At 49.2% G+C, this 12,740-nt stretch overlaps 1 protein-coding gene across 6 annotated transcripts in view; it reads left to right on the top strand.

Moving 5' to 3' along the window:
* The window catches only part of SLC43A3 (solute carrier family 43 member 3), a 419,431-nt gene that overhangs the window by 297,439 nt on the left and 109,252 nt on the right, over positions 1 to 12,740 (top strand). For all 6 annotated transcript variants that reach the window (XM_078674229.1, XM_078674237.1, XM_078674262.1 and 3 more), the window contains 2 exons: positions 3,708 to 3,754; positions 6,625 to 6,701. In XM_078674229.1, coding sequence (XP_078530355.1) covers positions 3,708 to 3,754; positions 6,625 to 6,701 — 124 coding nt within the window. The remainder of the gene's footprint in view (positions 1 to 3,707; positions 3,755 to 6,624; positions 6,702 to 12,740) is intronic.

Raw genomic sequence — 12,740 nt, forward strand, 5'->3', positions numbered from 1 at the left:
TTGTTGCTCGTGCTTGCCTCTGCCTCCGTTCCACCTCTGTTGTTGTGCCTCATTGTGAAGAGACGCTTAATGCGTAACCACTAGTCGACTAGATTAGAGTCCGCTGATTGGCCAGAAGGGTGTGACCGATCTTTTCAGTTATAAATGCTCGTCCAGTTGGTGATGACTTGTTTATGAGCTGGTAAAGTTCTGAGTGAGGCACAAGACCTGTGGCAGGTCTGTCTTATGTGAATGCAAGTGGATTAACCTGCAGTTGGCTGCGACCACTGAGTCTTATGGTATTTGTATTAGTGTACGTCCTAAGGGTTAAATATGGAGTGTTATTACTATATAATACTCAGGCTAACCAAAGGGAAGCCCTCTTAGCTTTCCTGAAGGTAGGGAGTAGTTTTCTGGTTGGGTTGTTCCAGATCTGTGGGCTGCACATTGTAGATTGTCCTTGAAAGTGTGATGATCTCTCCGGGTTCTGCCCCATCGCTGTGGGATGAGCTAGATATTTTATTTATTTATTTATTTACAACGTTTTATATAGTGCGAACATGATCCCGAAGGATATCAGAGCGCTTTACAATTTGAGGCAATTAAATAACTTTCCACCCTGTTCCCCTATAAACCCACGTCCACTATGGAACTAAAAATGCAAAATTAGAACAAAAAAAATGAATAACTACTAGGCTCCTTGATGCCTCTAAAGCTGCTGGAAGTGAGTTCCAGATCTTGGCGGCTTGCACCAAGGAAGCCGGGCCTCCTTCAGATTTCTTATGGTGAGGTGGTACGGTGGTCTCTGGTGCGAGGCTGGAGCGCAGTGTCCTGCTGTGTTTGTATTGCCTGAACTTAGTGGTTCTTTTCCTTGGCAGGCTCTGTGGACATTCAAAGTGCTTTGAAGACTCCCTTCTAGCTAAAGGTAGGCAGTGGAGTGATGGTGGGACTGGAGTCGTGCGTTCTCTCGAGTGGAGGCAGAGAAGGGGTCTTGTGGCGCCATTTTCGATGAGTTGTATCTTGCGTATGATGAATGCGGTGCGTCAAGGTATAGGCTGGTAGCATAGTCGAGCTTGGGGAGGACGAGTGTGAGGATGGCTTGAAATTTCTGTTAGTACTCAAGATATGCTAAGAGGCGACACAGAACTTTAATTGTGTAGCAGGCACTTTTATGATGTTGTTGACTTGGCACCAAGGATAGGTCAGAATCCATGGCTGGCCCATGGCTTTCTGACTTTTCTTGATGTTAGTGGAGGGGCCTCGAGTTTCTTGGGCAATATTGAGGACGGCTGTATTGTTGCCATTGTCCGCGGGTCAAGATCTCTCTCTTTGCGGCGTGGAGCTCTAGGTTATAGCTCATCCACCCATATGTTTTGGGCGCAACGTCGGACCTCAAATTTTGAGTCGAAGAGGTCTTCTAGACAATCAATTATTTTTAAAAATTGCTCGTCATCTTCATAGTTGTAATAGATGAAGTTGAATGATGTAATCCGTAGTTTTTTTTAATAAACAAAGTTTATTGGGTTGTGGCCATCCATGATGGCAACAAGACACTTACGGCACGTATAGAATGTGCTACGCAAGAGAAGCAGAATTACAGCAGTCAATGCAGAGTAGAAACATTTCAACAATACGATGTGATCCAGAGGGAGAACGTCCACAGTACGAATCTGTGAAAAAGTATGGAAATTTGCCCAACCATTTCCTTCACACCAGCCCTTGCATCTGGGAGCATCTACAAGACTCCAAAACCACCCGCTCCGGCTGTGGACCCCAATGCACAGTAAGGTCAGACTGTGGGATCGCATTCCCTCTCTCCAGTAAGGTTTAAGTGTGTCCTCTCATGCCCCATGTCTCATAAGGTCAGACTGTGGGATCTTATTCCCACTCTCAGTAAGGTTGGACTGTGTCATCTCATGTTAGATGACATCTAATGGTAAGGTCTGAGGGTGATGGTAACAAGACAAAATATCGAAGTCAAAATCTAAAATGGACAAAATATCGAATGGACAGAATATAGTGGTGAAAAATATCAAATTGAAGGTAAGTAATTTAATATCGAATAGTAATTTTCACCCCTACGCTATCCAACGCTTTCCCTACAGTTGCACTCTGTGGAGTGGGAATAGTAATTTTTACCACTACGCTATCCAACGCTTTCTCTACTGTTGCACTCTTTGGAGTTGGAATAGTAATTTTTACCCCTACGCTATCCAACACTTTCTCTACTGTTGCACTCTCTGGAGCTGGAATAGTAATTTTTACCCCTACGCTATCCAACACTTTCTCTACTGTTGCACTCTCTGGAGCTGGAATAGTAAATTTTTACCCCTACGCTATCCAACACTTTCTCTACTGTTGCACTCTCTGGAGCTGGAATAGTAATTTTTACCCCTACGCTATCCAACGCTTTCCCTACAGTTGCACTCTGTGGAGTGGGAATAGTAATTTTTACCCCTACGCTATCCAACGCTTTCCCTACTGTTGCACTCTCTGGAGTGGAAATAGTAATTTTTACCCCTACGCTATCCAACGCTTTCCCTACTGTTGCACTCTCTGGAGTGGGAATAGTAATTTTTACCCCTACGCTATCCAACACTTTCCCTACTGTTGCACTCACTGGAGTGGGAATAGTAATTTTTACCCCTACGCTATCCAACACTTTCCCTACTGTTGCACTCACTGGAGTGGGAATAGTAATTTTTACCCCTACGCTATCCAACGCTTTCCCTACTGTTGCACTCCCTGGAGTGGGAATAGTAATTTTTACCCCTACGCTAGCCAACGCTTTCCCTACTGTTGCACTCCCTGGAGTGGGAATAGTAATTTTTACCCCTACGCTATCCAACGCTTTCCCTACAGTTGCACTCTGTGGAGTGGGAATAGTAATTTTTACCACTACGCTATCCAACACTTTCTCTACTGTTGCACTCTCTGGAGCTGGAATAGTAATTTTTACCCCTACGCTATCCAACGCTTTCCCTACTGTTGCACTCACTGGAGTGGGAATAGTAAATGTTATATTTATTATTTCATTAATTTTAAATTACTTTTAAGACATTTAAAAAAAATCGATATTTTGACTAACTATATTTTTTAAAACTATATTTTTGATTCAATATTTTTGTACTTACCTGTTTGTAGATAGGAATTCGATATTTTTGCATTCTATATTTTTTCTTCTATATTTTGGTAATTCTATATTTGTGAATTCGATATTATGACAGTGATCCGAGGGTGATATGAGGGAGTCCAGGTAAGAAGGATTCTGTTGCTAAACTTGACCGATAACCCCATCTGGAGACCCTTCAGCAGGTAGACAGTTTGGGAACTATTTAGACATAGCCCGCTTCAGTAATATCAATTGTAGAATTGTTTTGATGTTGTTCACCAGGCATCAGTTGCACTGCTCTTATTGTCATGTACGATATCAGAGCCTCTCTGTATTTGTACTGTCCGGCCCGGCGAGTGTGAGCCCGATTATGAATTGAAGGTAGTATGTGAGCGCAAGCGGTGATGAACTTCACTTATCAGAACTAGCCCGTTCGATTGATGCTTGTCCATGAGATGTTACCTCTGCAGCTTATCTGTGTTTGTTTCATATATATATATATATATATATATATATTCAAACTGTGCACATATTCCAGGATCACTGTGTGCCACACTCTTGAGTTCTGTTCTCCGCGACAATTGTATAACCTGTGTTTGTCTCTTTGTCGTTTCAGATTTCTATACACCGTGGCCACACTTCTGATTGCCTTCTCTACTGCCGGTAAATACACCTTTGTTGTGGTGGGTGTGTTTGTGGTGTGTTTGTAGTATCTTTGGATGAGGCCCTCTTAGTAATGTGTGTATTCTACTTTTCAGAGTGCAGGAAAGTTGTTTGAGTTGGTATATGATGTCTAAAAGAGTATGTTAGGTCTTTCTCAGTGGTTAGAGGGGCCAGCGTGCCAAAGAATTGCTTAATGTACCAGAGGCGTGTGTACCTATTTGCGTAAAGTACAGTCAAATTGTTTTGTGGAGTGTGCACTAATTGTCATTATATTTCATGTATGCAGTTGTGTCATTGATCAGTACACACTAGGTATGTTTTCTTTCCACCCCCTAGCAGAGTTGTTTGCATACTTGTTTAGCACTGAGTAAATATGTTTTTGCCTCTGTCTAGTGTGTACTAAAGTTAGTTGTTTGTTTGGTTTCTGGCACGGTTCTGCTTCTATTATTTACTGGTAATTGCATTTCTCCGAGTCGTCGCCTTCGCTTCTATTCATTACGACATTGAGGCAATCCGGCCTCACCAGACACCCATACCACGTGGTCTTTCATGGGACCCTTCTCCCTCCAGTTCACCTGTATATACCACGTAGCCCGACACAAGTCCTGTTTGGTTGGCCGGGACAACCTGGAAGGGATGAAATGAATAGAAGCGAAGGAAGACAACTCAGAGTAAGGCAATTATCAGTAAGTAATTGAAGCATTACCTCATCGTCCCTCCATCACTTCCCTTCATTACAAAATTGAGATGTACAAAACCAAACAGGACAAGCAGAAAGGTGATGCACAAACTCATGTAAGTGAAACATAAAAGAGAAAGTAATGAAGCAGCAAAAAACCTGCAACCCAAACACCTCAGGCAGGTCAAGCTCTTGAACGAGCTGATAATGAAATGCAAAAGACAGTGGGGGTGGCCGGTGGCTGCCGTGCGGATCCCAGCAAGGGAAGCCATCTCAGTCCATGAGGTAGACATAGATCGACCCTGAACCCCTAAAGGAGAAACCTGACCTGAAGCCTTGTAGGTCAGAGAAAGCTGTGGCAGAACCCACAGGCTCACAGAGGGAGTAGAAAGATTCTACCCCTTAGACACAGGGTCAAAAATCCCAAAAAGGGAATCTGAAAGCCTGGTAAGAGCTGCCGTAGCCGAAGAAATAAGAAGAGACCTCCTGACATCCAGACAACAGAGCCACATTCAGTTCCTAGAAGCGGGAGACTGGAGAAAGGAGGGCACAACAGCTCCCGGTCCTTCTGACACTGGGAATCAGCCTCAGGACGAAGGAATGATCAGAGATGCAGGGACGTTCAAGCGTATGTGCTCTACGAGTAAACTCTACAACCAGCAGCTGGAGTCGATGACCATGCGCAGTATCGTCCAAGGGAGGAGTCACCTATCTCGTGACTGCAAAGACTTCTTCCAAGAAGACAACAACCTGCAATCATCCGAGCCCAACACCAGGTTGCGATCTATTGCAAAAGTGTACGATTCTGCAGCTCTACATGCCAAGAACCGATGCATACTGGTAAGTAGCATTTTCCTTTTAAAGGATGAAGGAATGAAGAGGCCATAAAACATTCCATCATCAGAAACCCAACAAAAACAGATGCTTGAACGACAAAGCTCTCAGCTCACACAGATGCCTAGCCGAAGAAACAGCAAACATAAAGAAGGCTGAAAGGGACAACATTCTGATATCAGTGGAGACCAGGGGCTCAAACGGAGCATCCGTCAATGCCTCTAAGATCAAAGATAGATCCCAAGAAGGGAAAGGGTCCCAGGAGAAGGAACAACATTCTACAAACATTTGAACCAACGACTCACCAAACCTTCCACATCTGACCGAGTGCACCAAGAACCTCCAGAAGCCTCAGTAGCGGCCCATCGAGGCCTCAGGGTGGCATCTCTGAACCCCAAAGAAGCACTGGCTTGCAGAAACATCATCACATCAAATAAAGCAGAAGAAGGTGGTGGGTACAAACCAACACCCGGACACCACTAGCCAAAGGAACGCCAGGGTCACAGGAAAGACTCATCATGAGTCTAGCGTCTAGAAGTGTGCAGAGTTGGAGCCAAACTATCTGGCACCCCCTTATGCAGCAAGCGGAGCCCTTACAGCGAGGGTCACAACCGGCAAGCAGAGGAGCCTCGCTTGCCCTCAGTCGCTGGCAGGTTCAGTATGCCAAAGAAAAAAAGACCACGCCCCTCAGCCGAGTGGAAAAGTGAAGAAAGGCTAACCAATTCACCTCCAGCTGACAACCCCCAGGCCACAGACCCGGAGACCCCCCTTCCTCTCCTCCCCCTCCCAGGCCCCCAACCACACACGCATGCATCCCAAATTGAGACTAGCCCTGGGCAGTGAACTTCGCTCCGTTCGCGGAGTTTTCTGCACTTCGCACTCTGCGGAGCTCGCGTAGTGCAGAAAACTCTGCATTGCGATGTGCAGTGGAGTTATTTTCCAGCTCACGATCGCGAACAGTAGGTTTGCGAGCTGCAGCTTGGGTAGAACTTCTACCCAAGCGGCAGAAATACCAGCACAAACCGCAGTTTGCACTGCACTCCGCCACACGTGGAACTTTGCTGAGTTTTTTTGTAACTTCGCGGAGTTCCACATAGCAAAGTATGTGCAATATAGATCCTTAAGTCTTCTCATGATGGGCCATACAGTTACACGTGTCTTCACACGCAGCGTGTCTTATGGCCAGGTGTGTCATAGCTGCCATGTCATGGTTCGAATGCCTCCTCTGGAAGTTACATATAGTTTATTTGAATGGTGCATACTTATGGTGATTGCGTCTACACACTGGGCGCTATATTCTTGACTCTGCGTTTAAGGCGCTATCCCAGGTAACATGTTCCTCTTTCTCCTTCTCCAGCTTCCGCTTGGCTCCTGTTCCCGGCCCTCTCGTTGCTGGCGATTGGAGGAATCCTTTTCATCATGACGAACATGCAGGTGTGTGAACATGTGACCCACTCGTGGCTGGCATTGAACACGCAGGACACAAACATGCAGAGGGCATTCAAAAGGGACAACAAGAAAATGGGAGGGGAGCAAGAAGGTAGAAACTCCATGATGGCAGGAAAGCCAGGGGGGCATGAGTGACACCAGGAGACAGGAGAGAAACAGAGGGGACAGGAGAGAAACAGAGGGGACAGGAGAGAAACAGAGGGGACAGGAGAGAAACAGAGGGGACAGGAGAGGTACAGAGGGGACAGGAGAGGTACAGAGGGGACAGGAGAGAAACAGAGGGGACAGGAGAGAAACAGAGGGGACAGGAGAGGTACAGAGGGGACAGGAGAGGCACAGAGGGGACAGGAGAGAAACAGAGGGGACAGGAGAGAAACAGAGGGGACAGGAGAGAAACAGAGGGGACAGGAGAGAAACAGAGGGGACAGGAGAGGTACAGAGGGGACAGGAGAGAAACAGAGGGGGCAGGAGAGAAACAGAGGGGGCAGGAGAGAAACAGAGGGGACAGGAGAGAAACAGAGGGGACAGGAGAGGTACAGAGGGGACAGGAGAGAAACAGAGGGGGCAGGAGACAAACAGAGGTGACAGGAGACAAACAGAGGTGACAGGAGACAAACAGAGGTGACAGGAGAGAAACAGAGGGGACAGGAGACAGAGGGGACAGGAGAGAAACAGAGGGGACAGGAGAGAAACAGAGGGGACAGGAGAGGTACAGAGGGGACAGGAGAGGTACAGAGGGGACAGGAGAGGCACAGAGGGGACAGGAGAGGTACAGAGGGGACAGGAGAGGTACAGAGGGGACAGGAGAGAAACAGAGGGGACAGGAGAGAAACAGAGGGGACAGGAGAGGTACAGAGGGGACAGGAGAGGCACAGAGGGGACAGGAGAGAAACAGAGGGGACAGGAGAGAAACAGAGGGGACAGGAGAGAAACAGAGGGGACAGGAGAGGTACAGAGGGGACAGGAGAGAAACAGAGGGGGCAGGAGAGAAACAGAGGGGACAGGAGAGAAACAGAGGGGACAGGAGAGGTACAGAGGGGACAGGAGAGAAACAGAGGGGGCAGGAGAGAAACAGAGGTGACAGGAGACAAACAGAGGTGACAGGAGACAAACAGAGGTGACAGGAGACAAACAGAGGTGACCGGAGACAAACAGAGGTGACAGGAGACAAACAGAGGGGACAGGAGAGAAACAGAGGGGACAGGAGACAAACAGAGGGGACAGGAGACAAACAGAGGGGACAGGAGAGAAACAGAGGGGACAGGAGACAGAGGGGACAGGAGAGAAACAGAGGGGACAGGAGAGAAACAGAGGGGACAGGAGAGGTACAGAGGGGACAGGAGAGGTACAGAGGGGACAGGAGAGGCACAGAGGGGACAGGAGAGGTACAGAGGGGACAGGAGAGGTACAGAGGGGACAGGAGAGAAACAGAGGGGACAGGAGAGAAACAGAGGGGACAGGAGAGGTACAGAGGGGACAGGAGACAAACAGAGGGGACAGGAGTCAAACAGAGGAACCAGGAGAGAGGGGGGGCATGAGTGACACCACGGGACAGGAGAGAAACAGAGGGGACAGGAGAGAAACAGAGGAACCAGGAGACAAACATAGGTGACAGGAGACAAACAGAGGGGACAGGAGAGAAACAGAGGGGACAGGAGAGAAACAGAGGGGACAGGAGAGAAACAGAGGGGACAGGAGAGAAACAGAGGGGACAGGAGAGAAACAGAGGGGACAGGAGAGGAACAGAGGGGACAGGAGAGAAACAGAGGAACCAGGAGACAAACATAGGTGACAGGAGACAAACAGAGGGGACAGGAGACAAACAGAGGGGACAGGAGACAAACAGAGGGGACAGGAGAGAAACAGAGGGGACAGGAGAGAAACAGAGGGGACAGGAGAGAAACAGAGGGGACAGGAGACAAACAGAGGGGACAGGAGACAAACAGAGGGGACAGGAGAGAAACAGAGAGGACAGGAGAGAAACAGAGGGGACAGGAGAGGCACAGAGGGGACAGGAGAGGCACAGAGGGGACAGGAGAGGCACAGAGGGGACAGGAGAGAAACAGAGGGGACAGGAGAGGCACAGAGGGGACAGGAGAGGCACAGAGGGGACAGGAGAGGCACAGAGGGGACAGGAGAGAAACAGAGGGGACAGGAGAGAAACAGAGGGGACAGGAGAGGCACAGAGGGGACAGGAGAGGTACACAGGGGGCAGGAGAGGCACAGAGGAGACAGGAGAGAAACAGAGGGGGCAGGAGAGAAACAGAGGGGGCAGGAGAGAAACAGAGGGGACAGGAGAGGCACAGGGGAGGCACAGAGGGGACAGGAGAGGCACAGAGGGGACAGGGGAGGCACAGAGGGGACAGGAGAGAAACAGAGGGGACAGGAGAGGTACAGAGGGGACAGGAGAGGTACAGAGGGGACAGGAGAGGTACAGAGGGGATAGGAGAGGTACAGAGGGGACAGGAGAGGCACAGAGGGGACAGGGGAGGCACAGAGGGGACAGGAGAGAAACAGAGGGGACAGGAGAGGTACAGAGGGGGCAGGAGAGGCACAGAGGGGACAGGAGAGGCACAGAGGGGACAGGAGAGGTACAGAGGGGACAGGAGAGGCACAGAGGGGACAAGAGAGGTACAGAGGGGACAGGAGAGGCACAGAGGGGACAAGAGAGGCACAGAGGGGACAGGGGAGGCACAGAGGGGACAGGAGAGAAACAGAGGGGACCGGGGAGAAACAGAGGGGACAGGAGAGGTACAGAGGGGGCAGGAGAGGCACAGAGGGGACAGGGGAGGCACAGAGGGGACAGGAGAGAAACAGAGGGGACCGGAGAGGTACAGAGGGGGCAGGAGAGAAACAGAGGGGACAGGAGAGGTACAGAGGGGGCAGGAGAGGCACAGAGGGGACAGGAGAGAAACAGAGGGGACAGGAGGTGCACAGAGGGGACAGGAGAGCCAGATTGGAGCTATGGAAGGGGCAGGAGAAGTGTAGCGTGATGGTGGGGGTCAGGAGCAACTTGGGGGGACTGGAGAGGAGAAAGAAGGGGGAGGATCATGGAAGGGACAAGATAGCCATGCAGGGGTTGGAGCTGTGCGATTGGACAGGAAACGTGTAAAGGGAACAGGAGAGGTATGTAGAGGGGAAAGAACATGAAAAGTGGTGGAGAAGTCATTGAGAGGGCAGGCGAGATGCAAGTAAAAAGGAAAAGCATGGAAGGAACAGGTTGAACATGAAAAGAACAGGAGTGATAGAAGGTGTCAGGGAAAGGCTGGAGAGGGCAGGATAGACATGAGGGGGACAGAAGACTCATGGGGTGTATAGGTGAGGGCATGAGTGATGGGAGGAAGCAGCTGCACAAGACCGAGCAAGAAAGAAATGACAAGGATGTGAGGAGACGTGACCAGAGCAAAATAAGAGAAGAGAAGTGAGGGAAGAGAAAGAATTGAGGAAACATGAGGGGATGACCAATAAAAAGCAAGAGGAGAGAAGTTAGTAGCAGAGAGATTTGAGGGAACGTGAGGGAATATGACAGATGCAAAACAAGAAGAGAGAATTGAGGGCACAAGAGGGGATATGACCGATGCAAAGTCTGAACAGAGTAGTGAGGGGAAAGAGTGAATTGAGGGAACATGAGTGGAAATGAGAGATGTAGAGGCGATGAAACATGCACAAGAGATGTACCAAAGCTTCAAAGGGACCCAAGGGGAGACAATAGAGATGGAGGAGGGATGTAGGAGAGCAGCAGAGGGACAAAGTCAAGGGAACAGGAGGGACATGAGCGATGTATTCTCTGCAGAGAGAGTGCAAGAGATGTAAGGTAGGAGAGACGTTTGAGGTGTGAGGTAGGAGAGACGCTTGTGATGTGAGGTAGGAGAGACGTTTTAGAAGTGAGGTGGTAGAGACGCTTGAGTTGTGAGGTAGGAGAGACGCTTGAGTTGTAAGGTAGGAGAGACGCTTGAGATGTGAGGTAGGAGAGACGTTTGAGACGTGAGATAGGAGAGACGTTTGAGACGTGAGGTAGGAGAGATGTTTGAGACGTGAGGTAGGAGAGACGTTTGAGACGTGAGGTAGGAGAGACGTTTGAGATGTGAGGTAGGAGAGACGTTTGAGAAGTGAGGTAGGAGAGACGTTTGAGATGTGAGGTAGGAGAGACGCTTGAGATGTGAGGTAGGAGAGACGTTTGAGAAGTGAGGTAGGAGAGACACTTGAGATGTGAGGTAGGAGAGACGTTTTGATGTGAGGTAGGAGAGACGTTTGAGAATTGAGGTAGGGGAGACGTTTGAGATGTGAGGTAGGAGAGACGCTTGAGATGTGAGGTAGGAGAGACGCTTGAGATGTGAGGTAGGAGAGACGCTTGAGATGTGAGGTAGGAGAGACGCTTGAGATGTGAGGTAGGAGAGATGTTTGAGATGTGAGGTAGGAGAGACGTTTGAGATGTGAGGTAGCAGAGACGCTTGAGAAGTGAGGTAGGAGAGACGCTTGAGATGTAAGGTAGGAGAGATGCTTGAGATGTGAGGTAGGAGAGACGCTTGAGATGTGAGGTAGGAGACGTTTGAGATGTGAGGTAGGAGAGACGTTTGAGACGTGAGGTAGGAGAGACGTTTGAGACGTAAGGTAGGAGAGAGGTTTGATACGTGAGGTAGGAGAGAGGTTTGAGGAGTGAGGTAGGAGAGAGGTTTGAGAAGTGAGGTAGGAGAGACGTTTGAGATGTGAGGTAGGAGAGACGTTTGAGACGTGAGGTAGGAGAGACGTTTGAGACGTGAGGTAGGAGAGACGTTTGAGACGTGAGGTAGGAGAGACGTTTGAGACGTGAGGTAGGAGAGACGTTTGAGACGTGAGGTAGGAGAGACGCTTGAGATGTGAGGTAGGAAAGTCACTTGAGATGTGAGGTAGGAGAGACGTTTGAGATGTGAGGTAGGAGAGACGTTTGAGACGTGAGGTAGGAGAGACGTTTGAGACGTGAGGTAGGAGAGATGTTTGAGACGTGAGGTAGGAGAGACGTTTGAGACGTGAGGTAGGAGGTAGGAGAGACGCTTGAGATGTGAGGTAGGAGAGACGTTTGAGAAGTGAGGTAGGAGAGACGTTTGAGATGTGAACTAGGAGAGACGCTTGAGATGTGAGGTAGGAGAGACGTTTGAGATGTGAGGTAGGAGAGACGCTTGAGATGTGAGGTAGGAGAGACGTTTGAGATGTGAGGTAGGAGAGACGTTTGAGATGTGAGGTAGCAGAGACGCTTGAGAAGTGAGGTAGGAGAGACGCTTGAGATGTAAGGTAGGAGAGACGCTTGAGACGTGAGGTAGGAGAGACGCTTGAGATGTGAGGTAGGAGAGACGTTTGAGATGTGAGGTAGGAGAGACGTTTGAGACGTGAGGTAGGAGAGACGTTTGAGACGTGAGGTAGGAGAGAGGTTTGATACGTGAGGTAGGAGAGAGGTTTGAGGAGTGAGGTAGGAGAGAGGTTTGAGAAGTGAGGTAGGAGAGACGTTTGAGATGTGAGGTAGGAGAGACGTTTGAGACGTGAGGTAGGAGAGACGTTTGAGACGTGAGGTAGGAGAGACGCTTGAGATGCGAGGTAGGAAAGTCGCTTGAGATGTGAGGTAGGAGAGACGTTTGAGATGTGAGGTAGGAGAGACGTTTGAGATGTGAGGTAGGAGAGACGTTTAGATGTGAGGTAGGAGAGATGTTTAGATGTGAGGTAGGAGAGACGTTTGAGACGTGAGGTAGGAGAGACGTTTGAGACGTGAGGTAGGAGAGACGTTTGAGACGTAAGGTAGGAGAGAGGTTTGAGGAGTGAGGTAGGAGAGAGGTTTGAGAAGTGAGGTAGGAGAGACGTTTGAGATGTGAGGTAGGAGAGACGTTTGAGACGTGAGGTAGGAGAGACGTTTGAGACGTGAGGTAGGAGAGACGTTTGAGACGTGAGGTAGGAGAGACGTTTGAGACGTGAGGTAGGAGAGACGCTTGAGATGTGAGGTAGGAAAGTCGCTTGAGATGTGAGGTAGGAGAGACGTTTGAGATGTGAGGTAGGAGA

Source organism: Lissotriton helveticus, chromosome 1_1 (genome assembly GCF_964261635.1).
Source record: "Lissotriton helveticus chromosome 1_1, aLisHel1.1, whole genome shotgun sequence".
Taxonomy (NCBI): Eukaryota; Metazoa; Chordata; class Amphibia; order Caudata; family Salamandridae; genus Lissotriton; species Lissotriton helveticus.